At 46.6% G+C, this 19,073-nt stretch overlaps 2 protein-coding genes across 5 annotated transcripts in view; both read left to right on the top strand.

Moving 5' to 3' along the window:
* The first annotated feature begins 39 nt into the window (after positions 1–39).
* DHX40 (DEAH-box helicase 40) lies at positions 40–15,354 on the top strand. Of its 3 annotated transcripts, none has more exons than XM_083806300.1 (17): positions 40–264; positions 869–1,014; positions 1,486–1,605; positions 3,091–3,321; positions 3,503–3,569; positions 4,140–4,271; positions 5,704–5,803; positions 6,258–6,344; positions 6,852–7,034; positions 7,579–7,659; positions 8,342–8,499; positions 10,321–10,435; positions 10,726–10,834; positions 11,152–11,246; positions 11,783–11,852; positions 12,475–12,703; positions 14,384–15,354. In XM_083806300.1, exons 1-17 carry the CDS (start codon positions 126–128, stop codon positions 14,518–14,520), a joined length of 2,199 nt encoding a protein of 732 aa, XP_083662426.1. In that variant the 5' UTR covers positions 40–125; the 3' UTR covers positions 14,521–15,354. The 3 variants fall into 3 exon arrangements, with proteins under 3 accessions (XP_083662426.1, XP_083662425.1, XP_083662427.1); XM_083806299.1 differs by having other exon boundaries at positions 14,381–15,354; XM_083806301.1 differs by having other exon boundaries at positions 82–264; positions 869–987; positions 14,381–15,354.
* An 897-nt stretch (positions 15,355–16,251) lies between these two features.
* The window catches only part of CLTC (clathrin heavy chain), a 31,871-nt gene continuing 29,049 nt past the window's right edge, over positions 16,252–19,073 (top strand). For both annotated transcript variants that reach the window (XM_083806285.1, XM_083806284.1), the window contains exon 1: positions 16,252–16,669. In XM_083806285.1, coding sequence (XP_083662411.1) covers positions 16,628–16,669 — 42 coding nt within the window. In that variant the 5' untranslated portion in view covers positions 16,252–16,627. The remainder of the gene's footprint in view (positions 16,670–19,073) is intronic.

Genomic DNA, 19,073 nt, shown 5'->3' with positions numbered 1-19,073 from the left:
CGCGCTGCGTCACCTTTGTGCGCGCGGCGGCGCCGCTTCCGCGTGGGGGTGACGTCAGCTGTGGGGGGGGCGGGGCTTGCGTGAGGGGAGGTGGGGAGGGGGCGGGCGGGGGTCCCCCCGCCGCCATGGAGGGCGGCCGCCTGCCCATCCGCCGCTACCGGCGGGCGCTGGTGGAGGCGGTGAGCCGGCAGCCCTTCCTCATCGTCACCGGCGAGACGGGCAGCGGCAAGAGCACGCAGCTGCCCCGGTACCTCTTCGAGGCAGGTAACAGCCGGGGGAGACCCCCCCCCCCCCCCGGAGCCCCTCCGGAGCGTGTGGGGCGGCGGGGTCGGGGTCGCCCCCTCAGCGTCCCTTCAGTCCCCCTTCAGCCCCTCAGCTCCCCCCTTCAGGCCCTCAGCCCCCCTCTCAATCCCCTCAGCGCCCCCTCAGCCCCCTCCCATCAGTCCCCTCAGCCCCCCCCCCCCCCCCGGTCCCCTCAGCCCCCCCCCCCCCGGTCCCCTCAGCCCCCCCCCCCCCGGTCCCCTCACCCCCCCCCCCCGGTCCCCTCAGCCCCCCCCCCCCCGGTCCCCTCAGCCCCCCCCCCCCGGTCCCCTCAGCCCCCCCCCCCCCGGTCCCCTCACCCCCCCCCCCCGGTCCCCTCAGCCCCCCCCCCCCCCGGTCCCCTCAGCCCCCCCCCCCCCGGTCCCCTCAGCCCCCCCCCCCCCGGTCCCCTCAGCCCCCCCCCCCCCGGTCCCCTCAGCCCCCCCCCCCGGTCCCCTCAGCCCCCCTTCAGCCCATTAGCGCCCCCTCAGCCCCCACCCCAGCCCCACCCCAGACCCCCCTCAGCCCCCCGTTTCTCCCCCCTCAGCCCCCGTTTCTCTCCCCGCAGGCCTGGCCGAGCACGGGGCCATTGGTGTCACCCAGCCCCGACGCGTCGCCACTGTGTCGGTGGCGCAGCGGGTGGCCGAGGAGCTGGGCTGTGCGCTGGGCACCGTTGTGGGCTACCAGGTGCGCTTCGATGACTGCTCCTCACAGGTAGGGCTGTGGGCAGGGAGTGGGGAGTGCTCGGGGGCTGCGGGGCGGAAAGCCTCAGAAGACGTTTTGGTCTCACACGAGCCAGAGAAGCTGTCCCAGTGGGGTGGAGCTGCGGTTGGGTTGTCACAGAACTCACTTCTTATCGTAGAATTATAGAACGGCTTGGGTTGGATGAGATCTCGAGGATCACCCAGTTCCAACCCCCTGCCACAGGCAGGGACGCCACCCACGAGATCAGGTTACCCAAGGCCCCATCCAGCCTGGCCTTAAACACCTCCAGGGTTGGGGTATCCACAGCCTCTCTGGGCAACCTGTTACCGTGCCCCACCACCAGGAACGTTGCCAAACACTTGTGATGCTGTGCATAAAGTTGTGTGATACAACCCCTGTGTGTGTGTCTGTACTTTGTATCTGACCTATATCGATATAAATAACCGGGACAGAAGCTGAAGGTCTAATTGAACCTTTCAGGATACTGCCATTAAGTACATGACGGATGGCTGCTTGTTGAGGCATATATTGGCCGACCCCCTTCTCAGCAAGTACAGCGTCATCATTCTGGATGAAGCTCACGAGCGGAGCCTTAGCACTGTGAGTGTCACCGTCTTGAGCGCAAGTGTCGCTTGGTGTTGGTAAACGGGAAGTTGGAACTCATTGGTAAAAATAATATAAATGTGGTACTCTTTCCTTCAAGTCTATTTTCACTTGAAGATTCTGTAAGAGGTTTGCGTATTGAAATTACATCTGTGCTTAATGACAGAAGAGTTTTACCAAAGCAAAGAACAGGCTAAGTGACTACCTAAAATCTTTCACAGTGAGTCAGTTCCTGCAGTAAGACAAGATCTCAGGAGTCCTGACACTGTGTCTGGACGGACCTCTAGAAATGTTGTCTCTCTTATTGCTCAGAAAGGTAATCAGCATGGTTCTCAAGGTTTTTGGCTGACTTTCTACAGATGTGTTTTATCCTTTTGCTGTCCTAAGGCCGTAGGATCACTGCTTGATCTATTGCATGCTGTGTATCCCGAAAATAAGGTGCTGCCTGTAATCAAGTTGAAATTGTTGTAGCTGTTGTTGTGTTTGACAGCACTTAAATGTTGGCTGGCACTGGACGGTGGTGTCCCCCCTGTTCGTCCCCTCCAAAAAAAAATGCAACGACCAAACAAAAAAACCCACCCACAAACATAAACCAGCCTGAAACATCTCTCTTGCCGTAAGGCTTAACGTTTCGTAGGGTGTGTATATGACTGTGCAAAGAGATTATGGTTTGGGGGTCATGGAGGTATCCAGACTGACCTATGTACTGAAAGCTGTCAAATGTCAGTCTGACCCTTCTGTGGTGAGCAGAGGGAGACTCGAGTGACTCAGTCCTCAGGAGACTGTTTTGTGTCACTGACATTGGGTGGGGGAGAGAGTGCATGGGGAAGCTGAAGAACTGGCAATAGCAGGGAGTCTGTGTCCAGACAGTCCTAAGTAGTGAGCCATGGGAACAGGGAAAACAACCTGCTAGTCAGCCTGGGGAAAAGCCACACTGCTTTCTGCATCCCTCTTCTGTCCTCAAGCGTCTGAGGGTATTGCAAGTAACTGAGCTAGAGTGACGTAAGAAGTTACTGCTCCATCACCCATAACTAACTAAAAGGAGCAGTTTTTTAATCCACTGCAATGCAGAGTAAAATAAATTTTCTGAAGTGATAACAATAACCAGTATGACAAAGGAGAGTGTCCACTCAGTCAGGTAACGTATACTGGATGAAGATAACTTTTTTTAATTGATCTGAGGTAATTGACCTTTCTTGCAGTTGACTTGACCATGAGTGTATAAAAATGAAAAGCAAAGAATTCCGTTTATAAGCTGTGAGAAAAGCTGATGAAACATTAATTAAATTCTAGAAATTAATTTATGTTCTTATGAGATGAGCAAGCTAAGTGTATGTGTTCTTCTGAGTGCATAGGCTCTGAAGATGTAATTTTTTGTCTTCTCTATATCCATGACATAAACTCAGTCCCTTCTTAGTTCATCAGCACTTCTAGGAAGACTGGGGAACTAACATAAATTGTTGTTTTTTTTTTTTCTGCTAGGATATTTTATTTGGTTTGCTGAAGAAACTATTTCTACAGAAGAAACCATCGGGCAGGAAGACAGACATGAAAGTGGTGGTGATGTCCGCCACCCTGGAGGTAGACAAGCTCTCAGAGTTCTTTGGACACTGCTCAGTGCTGCACATTCCAGGAAGAAGTTACCCGGTAAAGGAGATATTCTGCAACCTGCTCAGCCCACGGGACACGGGAAGCTCTGCATATGTTACAGAGGTCTGACCTGTTTTACTTTGTGTTACATTCTTTGTTCTTAGTATGACTGTTGTCTGTTAAAGACCACAAGACTCAGCTGCTGGATTGCTGTGTTCTTAGCATCTCAGCATGGTGTAGGAAGTAATTAGTACCATGAGGTTCTGTTTCCAGCTGATATTGGTTTGTTCGTTGCTTGTTTCAGGCTGTGAAAGTGACATTGGATATCCACTTAAATGAACCAGAAGGTGACATCTTGGTTTTCCTGACAGGTGAGAATCTTTATTTCAACAACTAGTGGTCATTCCAGGCAAAGTATTTAATTGTCAGCAAAACCAGTACAGCCTCCCAATGGCTTTACAGTTTGTTCCAGAGTGGTAAGTAGAGAAAGGAAAGTTGCAGACTGACAATCTTGTGAAGTGGTAGTTTTCCGAGCATGTTAAGGTATATCCAGGCCTGTGAGATCAGCTATGAAAAATATGTACAAGACTTGTACATGTTTTTTTCTTTCTGCGTCAGATTAGCTCAATATTTGTATTGCTCTGTTTGGTTGTTAATTTGGGAAAGAAGAATTTCATTAACCCCAAAAGCCTACATCAGAGTATGGGCCAGGCACCAAAAGTGACATATGAAGCTCTTGCGCAGTCATCTTTTAGGGAAAAGCCTTGGTGAGAGGCACTGTGGGAAGACGGGATTGTCACTACCGAGGCTGACTCTCACAAATACCACTTCCTTCTCGCAGTGGGATGGGTGACCGCAACGTTGGCAGAAGCCTTGTGCACAGATGTTGCAAACGAGGAAGGCAGAGTTGTGGCTAAGCAGGTCACTTGTATGTTTTTCAGGTCAAAATGAGATAGAAAAAGCTTGCGACCTCCTTTTCAAGAAAGCAGAGTCTATTGATTATCGGTATGAAGTACACGATCGATCCATTGAAGGCCTGCTTATCTTGCCATTATATGGGTCGATGTCAACAGGTAAGAGCAAATAATATGGAACTTAATTCATGTAAACGTTAACTGCAAGACTTGTTATAAACAGCATCCTACACGGGTATTTTTATTGTGACTGGGGAAATGAGATTCATTAACCTATTTGTTACAACGTTGTAGCACTATTGTGTGTGTAGGTTTTTTGTTTTTGTTTTTGTGGTGTTCATAAACTAATGGCACTTCAGCTTTCTCTGCACTGGCACAGAAGCCACCAGCTAAAACTCATATCCGCTGGAAGTAGTGGAAATAGCAGGAATTGCTTCACATAGTATCGATGCCTCCAGCTTAGGAAGGGGATATTGCAACACTCAAAGTTCAGTTATTGTATTTAGGGCCCTCACATTTTACTTTCGTTTTATTTTATACGGAAAAGATACTGCCAGTATATTTTCAAAGATGAGAGTAGACCTGTAAAAGAAGATTGAAAGAATACAGTGTTACGCAATATAGAAAGTATAGGTTATCAGAGTGAGTCACTCTGTTTTATTTGGCAGCAATATCACATTTAATTTTGAAGAGTTAAAAAAAACAAAGGCACTTTGACCTCTGTTGAACACAGGCGCTGTATTTTCAGATGATCTCAAGTGTGATGTTTAAATGTGTGGGTGTGGTATGTAGAATGCCAGGAGGCTGAATAAGCGTTCAGAAGAGCAGGACAGCAATAATTTCCATCTGGAAGTGCTGCTGAGAGAAATGATCTGGGAAAGACCTGCAGAAAGTTTTCATCCTCTTGAAAGAGCGAAATGAGAAGTTGCATAAAAGAAAGCTGTAGCTTCTTCCTTTCTCCATCCTTGCTAGGTGTTAGATTCTGACAGATTTTTTTTTAATTCCGTTTTTGGTGGTTTCTCAGAGGCCTTGTATTTCAGCCTTTTAAATAGACGAGAGAGAATTTTAAGGAGATTTTGGTACTTTGAAGTTTCATGTCTTAAAAACCAGAATTTCAGGAGAAGGTAGAAATTCAGCCCTCTGTTGTTTTTTGGAAGTGCAAGTGAATTAAAGGAAATTGCATTTGTTACTTTTTTTACATGTTAGAAGAATACTTGCTGGAAGCATGAGGGGTTTATCTGAATCTTTTCACGTTCACCTTCACTTGCTCTGATATGTTAAAACCCTTCAAATCCTTCTTGAAGATTCCATCAAGACCAGGTGGCATTTCTTTTTTCCTAGCTCTATGTTAGGAAATATCCAGGAGAGTTGGTCGGTCTTGATCTCAAGATCTTGAATATGCAAACAATAAAGAGTATATTCTCTATATCCTGCCATATGCTAAAATAAGATCTAATCTGTATTTTTAAATGTTTTGTGATTCCTTTTCTAATTTCATTCAAATAATTTTCATTAAACATTTGAGTACATTTGTCTAGTGTTAGATGATTTGATATCAGAGCAATGTTTTACTGACTGCCTGTCATTTCAGATCAACAGAAAAGAATATTTTTGCCAGCTCCCACAAGCATTAGAAAATGTGTGGTATCCACAAACATTGCTGCAACATCTCTGACAATTGAAGGAGTCAGGTATTGTTTCCTATCCTTTATAAAAGCTGGAACAGAGAGGATAATTCAGAAAGTTGTACGAGATCTGGAAAAGCTCATCTGACTTCCTTCTGGTTTCCTACCTGTCCGGTACATTACTTGTTGCCTTCTTTTTGTCTGTGTAGTGGATAAAAGAAATACCTTAGCTGCTATTGTGTAGTCTTACAAATGACTAATGTTGTTGGAACCTAATTTGAAATCAGATCAGCTCCAGTAAATCAGCATAATCTTGCTGGGTGTGGGGAGGTGTTACCTGTAACATCCTGCAGACCAAATTGTTGCAGGGCTGCAGCTGGCCAGCAAAGTGCAAGTACCTCTGCAGCAAATGTAGGGCAATTGTGTTCTTGCTCTCACCTTACACATACGTGGCATTTGCCTATCTGTCTGTTGAGGCCTCTGTTACTGTCTTCTCTGACAGAGTATGAATCTTTTTCAGGTACGTAGTAGACAGTGGATTTGTGAAGCAGTTGAATCATAACCCGCGAGTTGGCTTGGACATACTGGAGGTGGTTCCCATTTCAAAGTGAGTTTGAAAAAGGTGATTTGCTTGGTGTTTCTGGGAGGTGCTCTGGCAAAATTGTGTTTCAGGTGCTCTTACAAAAGAGGAAAAAAGAAAAAGAGGGAGCACAAGAGGGAAGTGGGGTCTTTTGAGGCTTCGTAGTTCAAAGGCATTTTGTTTGCTGCACAGAAAGTTGTTCAGAACATCTTATTTCTTATAAGAAATTACAGGCATTAAGGAGAAGTTGACAATGTATTGTCTGTAGTCTGGACAGTGGCTCACATGTTTGCTCAATACAACAGTCTGATTCAGAGAAGATTAAATAAAATTATTCCTTTGAATAGAAGTGCTTCTTCATTTTGCTGTTTCTTGTATAGCTAGATTTCTCAGTTGCTGCCCAATATATTAAATCTTTCATCTACAAGCATAGAAATTGATATTTGTCGTTTTTACAGTGTGGTGCTTTGGTTAAAAACAGAACGGATCAAGGTTATGTAATTTTTTTTTCCCCCTGCCTTTGTGCGTTGGCAGGAGTGAAGCAATGCAGCGAGCTGGCCGAGCTGGCAGGACATCATCTGGAAAAAGCTACCGGCTATACAGCAAAGAGTTCTGGGAGCAGTGTATGCCTGACCACACGGTCCCAGAGATCAAGAGAACCAGTCTGACATCTGTGATCCTGACCTTGAAGTGCCTTTCTGTGCATGATGTCATAAGGTAACGTCCGTGGAGCAGGGGGGATTATCACTTTCTTCCTGAGGTCTCAGAGGCAAAGCAGAACAGGCACCAAGAGCCTATTGGCAGGAGGCAGGATTAGGTCTCTGGCCAACGGTGACGGGACGGTACAATCAGCTTGTCAGCTTTTCTGCTGTTCTTCTCAGAATCTTTAATGCCAGATTGGATCTTGAGCGCAAGTTCATTGTGAGGTTCTGCCAAAACTACCTCCTTATCTCTGAAATGAACAGTGCTCCTTTGAAATACTGGTATTGCAAAAGCTAGCTCTCTGGGGAATTGTTTAAATTTAGGATGAATCATGCAGAAAATACAGCTAATCTTTTCATAGACGGTGCTGGGTCTGCAGTTGTAATTCTACATCATGAAGCTGCGTATTTAGTAATATGCCCATATACTGAAGATGTTTGTGCACTCTTTGGTCAGTAACTTGTACTGGAAGGTTACAAAAGTATTTTACTAAATATGAAAATTAACAAAGCTAAACTGAGTCTGAACAGTGAAATTTTTACTTCATTTTTTACTATAGATTTCCTTATTTGGACCGTCCTGAAGAGAGGCATATTTTAGAAGCTCTCAAGCAACTTTACCAGTGTGATGCTATTGACAGGTAAAAAAATAAAGGGGTGTAGTCACTGCAAGAATTTAAATTTAATGGTTCAATTGTTGTTAATGAGTTGTTCACTTGGGCTAAAGGACTTTCCCCAGCAATAAATTGTTTCCTCATTTGACCAGGAAGTTAACTACTAAGTTTTAATATACTCATTGTAAAATTAGAATTAGAGCATAGCTTAGGACTTGAGAGAGAGATTAATTTCTTCATGTTGTCCTAGAGTTCCTGAATAACAACATACAAATTCAACCCTCTGTGCAGTAGTTCCTGATAGCAGATCCTAGATTAATGCGACGAAGGTGCTTATGCACTGCCTGTGAGACCCACTGGAGAACTCAAGACAGGAAGGGAGATCTTATCCAAAGCTTCCAGGAATTCTTCTTGGGGAACAAAAAAAATCTTAAGCATGCGATACACTTAAATAGCCTTGCCTGCCATGAAGTAGGCACAGGCAAACCGGAGAAAGGTGAAAGGCTCTTCTGCTAGTGACACTTGCTTTATGTCTCCAGCACCTGTCTGGGCGCACGCAGACTGCGGTATTAGAGCAGTCAGAGGAAGCATTTATTTCCTGCTCTTTATCCATATATGGTGGATAACACTGCGTGTGCTTGTTCCCATTTACATTTAAACATAGTGTTGTTGAATCTGTTGGTTTTTTTTGTTTTTTCCCTGCGATAAGGAGAGGCCACGTGACAAGACTGGGTGAATTCCTGGTGCAGTTTCCCCTCCCTCCTAACCTGACCTGTGCTGTCATAAAAGCCGCTTCTCTTGACTGTGAAGATATGCTGCTTCCCATAGCAGCCATGTTGTCTGTGGAAAATGTTTTCATTCGTCCAGGTAGGAAGCCCCTTATCTCGAAGCAGCCTTGGGAAGGTGGGGAATTCAGCTTGGACAGGGACATCTCAGACAATGGCTGGGCAGCACACACTGCTTCACCTTAAACTAATGCTTTAAATAACACCTATATTGCAGCGTGAGGATTATTCCTCACACGCAGTGCCTCGTCTCCCAGAGAAAGACCTGTAGGAAAGGATGTTAAGATTAGGGCAAATATACGTGTGCCTGTATGCTTTTACAGCTTTCTGTGGTCTTGGAGTCAGGACATTTTGCACAGTAGGAATTGGACAACAGCTATTCCAAAAGCTTCAAGATAGCGTTGAATTGGGTTGTGTTTGTCTCAGGGCTGTGAGCTGTAAAGTAACATCTGGGTAAGCTAATGGAGTGCTGAGAGGTCATAGGAGGAAAGCTGTGCTTTGGGGTGAGGGGGGAGGGAACACACCACAGCAGATGTTTTGTTGGTGGTGTCTGCTCTTGGGCTAATTATAAGCCAGAGGAGCGGATTAATTAAATTGTAAGGAATGGGGTCACCTCTGGATGGGTTTCTTCAGTAACACTGAATAGGTAAAGCTTTTGAGTTAATGTGAGAAGTTCAACTTGTCACTGCCTCCGTTTCCAGTGTTTTTTTCTGGCTTAATGGAAAATGTGATTTTGCTGGCATTCCAAGCTAGCACCTCTTGATAGTGTTAAACCCAGTCTCCCATGTCCTCCTTCCCATCTCCTTTCCCCTTCAGCCTGATTCCCCAGCGCGCCTGCCCACCCCCAGCTGAGAAAAGGCTGTATGTAGCACGATCTTTGTGGGAGACCTTTGTCCATTCAAGTCACTCATTGGCTTTTGTCCAGTTATCTCTGTAGTCTATTAACTGTGCCTGTTAGTGCAACAGCTAAAGGCACCGCTGATAGTACTGATAGCCTGGATTCTGCTCTGGGGTCTTTCCCACTGCCACAAACATGCTTTTGTTTCCCCATCCTCCATCTGGCAATGTGCACTTGTTATCTGTCCAGCTAGCTAGAGCACACGTTCGTTACTCTCCAGCACACTTTAGGACACAAACACAGAGACTTGCCATTTTGAAGACACTTGTTCGTGTGTGATATATATGGGAACGGGCCCACTTCCTTCATCAGTGTTACTTGTAGTACCCACAAACTTCTGATATCTGCAGTGCAGCAGCAATGCGATACATTGGCCTCTGCAGCGTTATCCCTCTCTACCAAGGGAATACTCAGAACCTGAAATAACACCTTGGAAATGTTGTTGCTTTTATCAGTACATTCCTAGCATTTAATGAAGGCAAATTCCCCCTGAATTAATGGATGACATTTTTTTTCTAGACTTTTTTTTTTTTTAAGACCTCCATCACTATTGTACTTGGGTAGTAGGACAAAAGCTGAGTTAAACAGATCAGGTGCTATGATGGGGTGGTTCCAGCAGTCTTGCTTTTTTCCCTCAGGCAAAACTTTCACTTGATCCCTGTGAGCTGTTTAGGGTTGCTGTTCCTTTATCGTTCCACGCTGGCATCTGAATTGGTTGTGAGAGCAATACGTAGTAACTTTTCTTAGAGACTAGAAGTCTCCATCCCTATGGCTGACTGATGGTTTTAATTACAGATTTAATAGCATCTACTTATTCTTGCTCACCAGTAGAGGAAAGGGGGGAAGAACTGTAAATGCAGCTGTGGAGGAGAGACAAATCTAAAAATAACATGAATAGAGATACAAGACTGTCAAACACACTTTGGAGATGCGCTAATAAAAGATAAAGTAAGAGTGATAAATAAAAATGACTTTGTTAAAGTGAGGTATAACTTATTTCCTCAGGTGATCCTCAGAAGCAAAAGGAGGCAGAACTTCAACACCAGGAACTTTCCTCGCAAGTGGGAGGTTGCAATGACTTTGCAACCCTCTTAAATATTTTTGAACAGTGCAAAACAAGGTATAAACTGGCTTCTTTACAGCAAGTGGTTTTGCGTTGCTCATTAACTCCCACCTGCAGATGGTTTTTTGAATATATTCCATATATGTACGTGTCTGTACTTACTCCTAACTGCAGATTGATTCCTTATTGTGATCTGTAATTTCTATCAAGACAACTATTATTTAAACTAACACAGTATCTGGCTGTGTAGGTTGCCTTCTTTGTACGACTATAACAAAAAATAGAGGCAACTTTCTGCCTTCAGTTTACAAAGGGCTTCTTTATAATGCAAGTATTTCTGTTCTCAGCAAGTCTCCTTCAGCGTGGTGCCAGAAATACTGGATCCATTGGAGAGCTGTAAAATCTGCTTTTAGTGTGGAAAAACAACTTCGGGAAATAGTCAGTAAACTGAAACAGGTGAAAAATACTTTTTGTATATCATCAAATTATGCTAGTTTGTGTCTGAGATGTGTACTGGAGTACTGACCCTTTGCCAGATGGTTACGGCCTTTCTCCAGTAGAAACTAATACACTTAAATATTTATTAGACCATCCTTCCTGTAGCTTTTGTAACTAACAGGTATGGTGGTGGTAAGAAGCAGGAAGGAGGGTTTTAATTCTTTTCCTCATGGCTTCTGCAGGGTGAGAAATCTAGAGTTTAAAATCCATGGGATGGAGGGGGTATGTAAAGTTTTTTTCTTTAGCAAATACCCTGGTTCTTTTTTTTAATGTAGCTGCCTGACTTCCCTAAAGAGACATTTGAAGGCTCTAGAACTGAAATACTAAGGAGATGTCTATGTGCAGGATACTTTATTAATGTAGCTAGGAGGTAAGTAATAAAGTTTCAAAAATTGAATGGAAAATATATTATGCATATTTTAAAGGATGTTGTTGTATGTTGAAACAGAATAGCAATATTGTGCTGTTAAAAAAGTAGCAGTTACAGCTACAGGTGGTGGTTCTGCACAGGGCTAGAAGTCTGCCTTCTGACTCTGATTCCGTTCCTGAGCACGTTGCTTACATCCTTGGAACAGTACTTTTTCTGTCTATTAAATGAACTTGCAAGCTGATGAATACTGCCAGGTACTAAGCTAAAACACTTTGAAGATGTCGAATTATCATGGCTGTTGAAGACTACAGTCCCAAACCCTGTTTATCATCGTGTTATGTCTGCAGTACTCCTGTGGTAAATTAGACAGATGTATTTTATTTGTCACCTGTTTTTTGCTCTTAATTCTGGATAGATCTTCCGTTCCTTATATATCTGAATCTTTTCTGCTATGCTGCTGAATTGGTTAGTTTGTGTTGCCGTTTAATCACAGCAAAGCATGTTTCAGTATAGATTTTTTTTCACAAAACTTTTAGATCTGCAGCCAGGACCTTCTGCACGATGGACGGACACGGCAGCATAGTCTATATCCATCCTTCATCTACAGTAAGTTGCCAATTTCTATTAATAAAGTAGCAAAGGACCTGTAAAAGGAATAAGAGACAAATCTTTGCAAACTCTTCCTTTTCAGTTTGATTTGTGCTAATTTATGGCCAGGAGAAAAAATGATGCAGTGTCACCTAGAGTATAGAGCGTAGTATTCATATTGAGGGTGGGAAAGAGCCTTACATCTTCAAAACTGGTAAATGTTTGGCTTATGAAATGAGTGCTATATAGACTGAGCTTTCTCTCTGGCTGTTCTTGGATTTTAAGCAAGTCATTTTCTTTACTCAGACTGTGGCAGGGCGCTGGAACAGGTTGCCCAGTGAAGTCGTGGATGCCCCATCCCTAGAATTGTTTAATGCCAGGTTGGATGGGGCCCTGGGCAACTTGATCTAGTGGGTGGCACCCCGGCTGAAGGCAGGAGGGTTGGAACCAGGTGATCTTTAAGTTCTCTTCCAACCCAAGTCTTTCTACGGTTCTGTGACTTTTATGAAGTCATACTGCAATTCCTCTGCCTGAAAACTTAGGGTAATGTCAGCTTTACCTCACTCTTGCATCTGAAGCTGTGGAGGGTGCTCTAGAAATTATTTTTTATCAGTTCTGAACTAATCTTTGTATTTTTAAGCTTTATAACCAGGAGACTCGACTTGAGTGGATCATCTTCCATGATGTCACAGTGACATCCAAAATCTATGTCCGGACAGTGTGTCCCGTTCGCTATGAGTGGGTCAAAGACTTGTTGCCTAGATTGCATCAAATTGATGCATATGAACTGAGCAGTGTGGCACGGGAAGAAGTAACAGAAGAGGAAATAACCAAGTGGAAACACAAGGAGGACCTTAAAAGGCAGTGTGGTAAGCATAATACTTCTATTTCTGTCGCGTGTGGTTTTCTTCGATATGTTGAGCCTGTGTGTGTATTGTATCATGGAACGCATTCTGGACGAGTAGGTATTAACCTGGATGTGCTTGGGGTGTTGGATACGTGTTGTTCTAGCTGTTTTCTTGTCTTACTACAGCTCTATAATCCTCCTTTTTGTGCCTTGGCACTGCATGCAGTGGTGTTTCCCTATTGGTTCTTGCAGTGCTCTCTCTTTCTTCTGGTTTATTACACCTGACAGAAACAGAACTTAACCAAGAGTGGAATAGAAGCATTTTGAGTCTGTTCTTTAAGTTTGCAAAGGGTATCTAGCCATAGAAATTATGAGTTGATAATAGTGACCTGAGAAAGAGAGAGTGCCTAAGGGCTATTAAAAAAAAATAAATCACACTTCAGTGAATGTCTTTCTGACAATTAATTTAATGCCATAGGTTTAAATAAATTGTCTTTTAATTAAAACTGGGGTATGCTAACTGCTCTAGCTGTTTGACATTCTTTGGATTCTTCTGTCAGCAGGTTTTGTAAGGCAGCCAAGTATTCAAAGGGCCCCTTTACTCCTGAAGTCACCCTTCCAAAATTTTAATGTAATATCCAGCCTGGCACTGGTAATGTAGTTCCTCTTCAATTTCCTTAACGATGGAAAAACTGTAGACTCTTGTTCTCAAAATAGCATCTGTTTCTCTCCTTTGTAATTGTATGAAACAGCCATTTTAAATCATAAAAATACAAATTGGATTTGATTATAAATTTGCTGGAAAGGATATTTGAATTACTGGAAAACAGAAGGGACCCTCATCTGTTTGTCTGAAGTCTGGGGATCTGAGGATTTTTCTTTGTCCCCCTCAACTTTTTGACTTTACCAGGCAATTGTAAGTGAGTTTGAGGTTGTCCTTGCAAATGTTGTGTTTCTTCTCATAAAATAGATATCTGAATAGCTGACAAAAGCTTAGTTTAGTGCTCAGTGGAGGGAAAGGTTGCAGCATGAGCTGAACTCCTAACTTGACTCTGAGACAGAGTAATACTAGCTGCTACATTCACACGCTATGTAGATTCTGAGTCTTCTAGTTATTTTATTCTTTATTTTGGTAAAATGGTCTAAGTATTTCTTGCTTTTCTTTCCTTCTGGGAGAAACAATTCCAAGGTCTCAGCTCAGAGGGTGCAAGAGAAAACATGCATTTCTAAGGGTGTCTGAGCGGGTGTATTGACTTTTCCCACTGCTTTATCTGTGTGTTATTCTCCCTCTTCCTCCTATCTCCAGAAATTTCTGAAGATATTCTAAACTTTCTTTCTGTTCCCACTGCTGTCGTCTTCCTGCCTAAACCTGAGTATGAGACGTGAAATTTAATGAAAAATAGGTGCATAGAACATAAGATGCATAGCATCTGTTGCAATAAAAAGCAAGATATAGGTTTGGGGGTGGGATGAGCCCAACTGCAAATATTGACATGGGATTTAAAGTATGATGTATTTACTTTTTCTCCTCTGTGGTACAGACTGTCCTCTCTGAAACTCATTTAAATGACTGACTGGTAGTTGAAAAACATTTGGAATTCTGTCTGGACATTTTACAGATGGGGGAAATTGTAGTGCTGTTGGCTTTTTTTTTTTTGACACAGAAGAGTATATGTGTCTCTTTCCTTTCCCCCTCCAGAAGGAGTCAAAGACAACCCTGCAAAGAAGCTGGAGAAAAGGAATGATGATAAATCAATACAGGATGCCCGAGCTCGCTATCTGGAGAGAAAGCAGCAAAGAGTACAGGGTTTAAGTGGCCCGTTGAACGAAATGGGCTAATGCTCATGGCTGGTCTGCTCCCAGGAATAGGAAAGGCAGCGTGGTACAGTTGTTCTGGGTATGGTTGCGTAATGCAGGATGACTGACTAGAATGAGGGAGAACTTCTGCTTTGTGGTACGTTTGGCTGCCGAGGCATACGGACGTGATCCTCACTGCTGCATTCCGCAAGGAAAAGTTACCAAAATGAATTTTGTTGCCACGTGTCACAGGCAATAATTTCATGGCTTCAGCTGTGGGTGAAGACGTGATACCTACCGTGGTGCCAATTCTGTGGCATTCAGTTGACTTAGAAAGGGCTCAGTGCCTTCATTAATAAAATTTTCTTACAGCTTTTTTTTTAAAGGAGCAGAACTGTCCCTTTTTATTCATTTTACTTTGTATGGCTATAGCTATACAATCTTAATGCTTATCTGATGTTCAGGAAAATGTGTAAAGAGCGCTCTTTTAATGATGGAGCCATCTTGATCTAAAGTCAAAAGGATGTTTGCCACGTGCGTTCTCTGTTACAGATGTTGTTCCTACTGTGTATTGTGCTGTACCATGTACGGTGATGGCTCTGAGTAAAGATGGTTTTGTATGCAAAGTATTTTGTAAATGTTTCCACGTTTTTGCCAGCAATGCCTAATTTTTGTCAGGGATGACTTAGCACTGTGTGGTGTTCTCCATTTGGCAGAAAACAGCCAGGTGCCATCCTGCAGTCTGTCAGCAGGCCTGCTGCCTAGGGGGATGCTTTTCTGAGTTTGGTGGCTGTTATTTTTAAACTGTATGGATTTTGGTCTGAAGAAGTCTGTTTGTAATGTGTATAAAGAATATATAAAGAAATGCTACTTTGTTATATATTTGTTTAAGGGGAAAAAAAAGCTAAAGCCTTGTGATGCTTAGTCATCATAAAGTTTCAGGGGCAAGCTTGCCTCTCTTGCTCTCCTTCGTTTGCAGTAAGTCACCTTTTGTGTAAGACAATTTCCCAAAACCAGGCAACCCTCCTGTCATTTCTCAAGCCTCGGTTACGTGCAGCTGTGTCTCCTCCAGTTGCTTTTTCAGGTAATTAGCTGGCTGCTAGGGTGATGTTACAAGTAAGCGCTGGCCCCGAGTGTAAAATATTAAGTGTTTTATCTCTGCACAGGCTGTGGCCCCATCATAAGGTATCAAAGGCCTCGGGCTTCCCTCACGGGCAGTGTGGCAGCGTGATTCCTCACAGAGAAAGCAGCAGCTCTCTGGGGCCTCATTTTTTGTGCCAGTACCTATGAAATGTTCCTATTAAAATGGAAGAGGGGCAGCCGGGGCAGGGGGCCCTGGGGGGCTGTGCCGCCTTTGGGGAAGCCAGGGGCTGTCCTTCGCTGAACCTGGAGCCTGAGTTCTGATTTAGAAAAGCCAAAAAAAACCCCAAAAAACAGAAAAAACCGGGAATTCCTGCTGCTTTCCCTCAGGGTGTATTTGTATCCTGTCACCTGCACCCCCCCCCACCCTCATGCTGGGCACAGACCATCTCTTTTCCCACCCTAACGCTTTTTTTATTGTTTATTTGTGCTTATTTTTCACTTGGAGCCGCGGGGAGGGGGCGGCTGAGGCCTGAGGGGGCGGCGGGGCCCCACCCGTCTCCACAGCAACCGCCCCCCCCCGCGGAGGGACACGGCGGCACCTCCCGGTGTCACCTTGCCCCCGGCACGTGACCCGCCGGGGCGGCGAGCGCGGACCGGAAGTGACGCAGCCGGCCCTCGGTCGCATGATGTGGCAAAAAAAAAAAAAAAAATCCGCGAGGGGAGGGGGTGAGCGCTCAAATAGTCCCTTCCGGCGGCGGATCCTTCCGCCGCTCCCATTGGCCCCCGCGGAGGACGCGTGAAGCAGCCGGAGAGGTATCCTTCCGCCGGGCCGGCGCTGTTTAAGGCCGGTGCCGGGCAGGTGAGGGCCGGCCCCTTCCTGCCGCCGCGGGATCCTTCCGCCGGCGGGGGCAGCTTCCGCCCGGCCGCGGCTCGCCGCTCGCGCTGCCCCGCTGCGCTCCGCCATTGCCAGGCTCCCCCCGTCCCCCCCCCACCTCCACCTTCAGCTGAGGAGGCGCCGCCGCCAAAGCCCGGGCCGGCTTCGGAGCGCAGCCGCAGCCCCGCCGCCATGGCTCAGATCCTGCCCATCCGCTTCCAGGAGCACCTCCAGGTGGGCGAGGGGCCGCTCCCCGCGGGCGGGCGGGCGGAGGCCGCGGGGCCTGAGGCGGGGAGGGGAGGCCAGGCCCCGCCGCTCCCTCACGGGCCGGCCCCGAAGGGCACCTTCCGTGTGGGGAGGGCGGGCTTGCGGCCCGCCGGGCCCTGAGGAGGCCTCGGGGCGGGCATCCAGCCCCGGGGGGGGGGGTGTCGCGGCCCCTCCGGTGCGGCGGGAGGGGGGCACCGGGAGACTGCGGGGCCGCCCCCGTGTGTGGGCGAACACCTCCCCCCCACCCCGTCCTGCGGTCCCCGGGCGGGGGTTTTGTCGCCGTCGCCGCTCCTGGCGCCGCTTTCCGGAGAGGCGGAGCGCGGCGGCGGCGCTGCCGCAGGCTGGCCCCGCAGTACGGCTGGGGCAGTGCGGGGCCGGGCCGGTGCCTGCCGGGTTCCGGGGCTGGGTGCGGGCAGGGTGGCGGCGGGCCCGAGCCGGATGCCGGGAGATCCCAGCCGAGAGAGCCTCCGGGTTCGTCGAGGCGGCTTCGGGCAGGCGCTAGGGACAAATCCCGAATTTGAATACCAAATCCCGGTTTTGGTTGAATTTGAGAGGTCGCCTCGGCTCGCGGCCGGTGGCTGCGGGTGAAGCTGGAGCACAGGGAGGGGTCTGGAAGCGGTGGCACGGTTGTGCAATGCGCGCTTGGCGTCTGGCGGGTGCAGGGAGAAGCGCTGCGAGCCGGCCTTCTCCTGGCTTCCTGCACCTCTGGTGGTGCTCGGCTTGTCCTCGCTGCTGGGGAGAAATGTTTGTGGATAACTCGTATAATAAAAGTTATATTGATGTGTCTAAATTGGGTCTTCTGATGTCCGGCCCGTAGCAAACCCCCTGTATCTCCAGTGCCCTGGGATGTCAGCTCACGTGTGTGGTTTGTGGCTGTTTGGGCAGGCACCAACATAGTGATGGCTTACACGAAGGACAGTGACTTCTTTCCAACCCAACGGAAAGAGCTTAATTTCTAGGCACCTTGATAAAAGAACACTTGCAAAATACTCGTTTTGTTGTGGGAAGTGCCACAGCCATAATGTTATTTTACATTCAAAAAAAGTATTATCCACTCGGAGCAGCAGAGCCTAGAGCAGGGTGTTGGGAAGGTTCTGCTGTTCTCGGGCGAAACTGAGCTGGGATAGCCCAGCTCCTAATAAAGCATCGTGAAGCGCATCTACGATGCATTATTAAAGATACAAACCCTGCGTGTGCCAGGTCTCTAATGCCATGAGCACAATTACATAAGGAAACTCATCTGCTGCGCGCCAGAAGCACTGATAGGTTTCGGGCCAGGTCATGGGACGTGCCTGCTCGGGCTGAGGGAGTCAGCTACTCCTGTCCCATCTCACAAAGAGCATTGGTTTAAGCAATTTCTTCCACAACTGCCTTTGTGAGCTGCTCTTCAGTAAGACTTGGTGTCCTGCCTTCTGAGCCTGCGTGCACGTGGCTCTTGCCCATAATGCTCCGGTTTGGTGCAACTACAGAGCTTCCTCTTTTCATTTCATTGAAAAAACTCGGAGGAACTTGCCTTTTTGGGGGTGCCTTTTTCATGCTGAAACATCTGACTTGCTGTTGGAGTCGATTCTGAGAGCAGAAGCGTTGATATTGCAATGCTTTTGCTGTCCAGAACGGCTGTAGCGTGTTTCCATCTGTTTGCTGGAGTCCTGATGGACTCGAATAATGCAATTTCTTGAGCTGTGCCTGCCCTCCTTCATCTAGGAAAACTGCCACAGGGGCGTTGCGCAACGCTTGCAAGGTTGTAGCTGATGCTTAATGGCACGGCGAGGTACCCAAGTGGGGCCTTATTCGTAAAAAGGCAGGTGGTGGATGTGAATGGGAAAGTTCTTGGAAGGCTATCATTAGAAGATGCTCTTAGTTAGTCTAGAAGAGCATCGTGCTACATGCAGTGCTAATCAGCAGCAGTTTTCCGTGGATCCACTGCAGGTCAGAGAACGGTCAGGTAACTGTACAAAGCTGCTGATCTTCAGCCCTGAAGATCTAGGGTGGCCAAGTGAGCTGTGGCTTGGGGGCTTTCTCTAGGTTTAAGTGTAAAATCCAGGTGTGTAGTCGGGTTTCAGGCTGTTTGTCAGGCTCGAGTCCCATTACACGGCTTTGAAATCTCAGGAGCGGCAGATACGCAGGGCGTTATCTGTGTATTGTCTACTGTAGATGCCTGCCCTGCCACAGAACCGCAACAACATGCGGTGGAGAAACTTTTCCTTGAGAATTTCCAAGGAGAAACCTTGATTCCTCGCTATCAGAACCACCAGGCTCTCGCCATAAAGTTTTATAGTGGAGCTTTTTACTCGAAGTAGCCATGAGGAAACAGTCCAGTGGGCGTGTAGCGTGTTGAATGACTGCGAATCTGGCGGCTCGTATCCAATTC

This window comes from Anser anser, assembly GCF_964211835.1.
Source record: "Anser anser genome assembly, chromosome: 20".
In the NCBI taxonomy this organism is placed as follows: domain Eukaryota; kingdom Metazoa; phylum Chordata; class Aves; order Anseriformes; family Anatidae; genus Anser; species Anser anser.
Note: the sequence above shows the minus strand (reverse complement) of the source record. Positions and strands in the feature narration are given on the sequence as shown.

Bases quoted from the DNA above. Each gene is read 5' to 3' on its own strand.
- DHX40 (XM_083806299.1), top strand. From the start codon at position 126: ATGGAGGGCGGCCGCCTGCCCATCCGCCGCTACCGGCGGGCGCTGGTG. The intron at 265-868 runs GTAACAGCCGGG...CTCTCCCCGCAG, and splicing joins CCGGTACCTCTTCGAGGCAG to GCCTGGCCGAGCACGGGGCC. The intron at 3,322-3,502 runs GTCTGACCTGTT...TGCTTGTTTCAG, and splicing joins GCTCTGCATATGTTACAGAG to GCTGTGAAAGTGACATTGGA.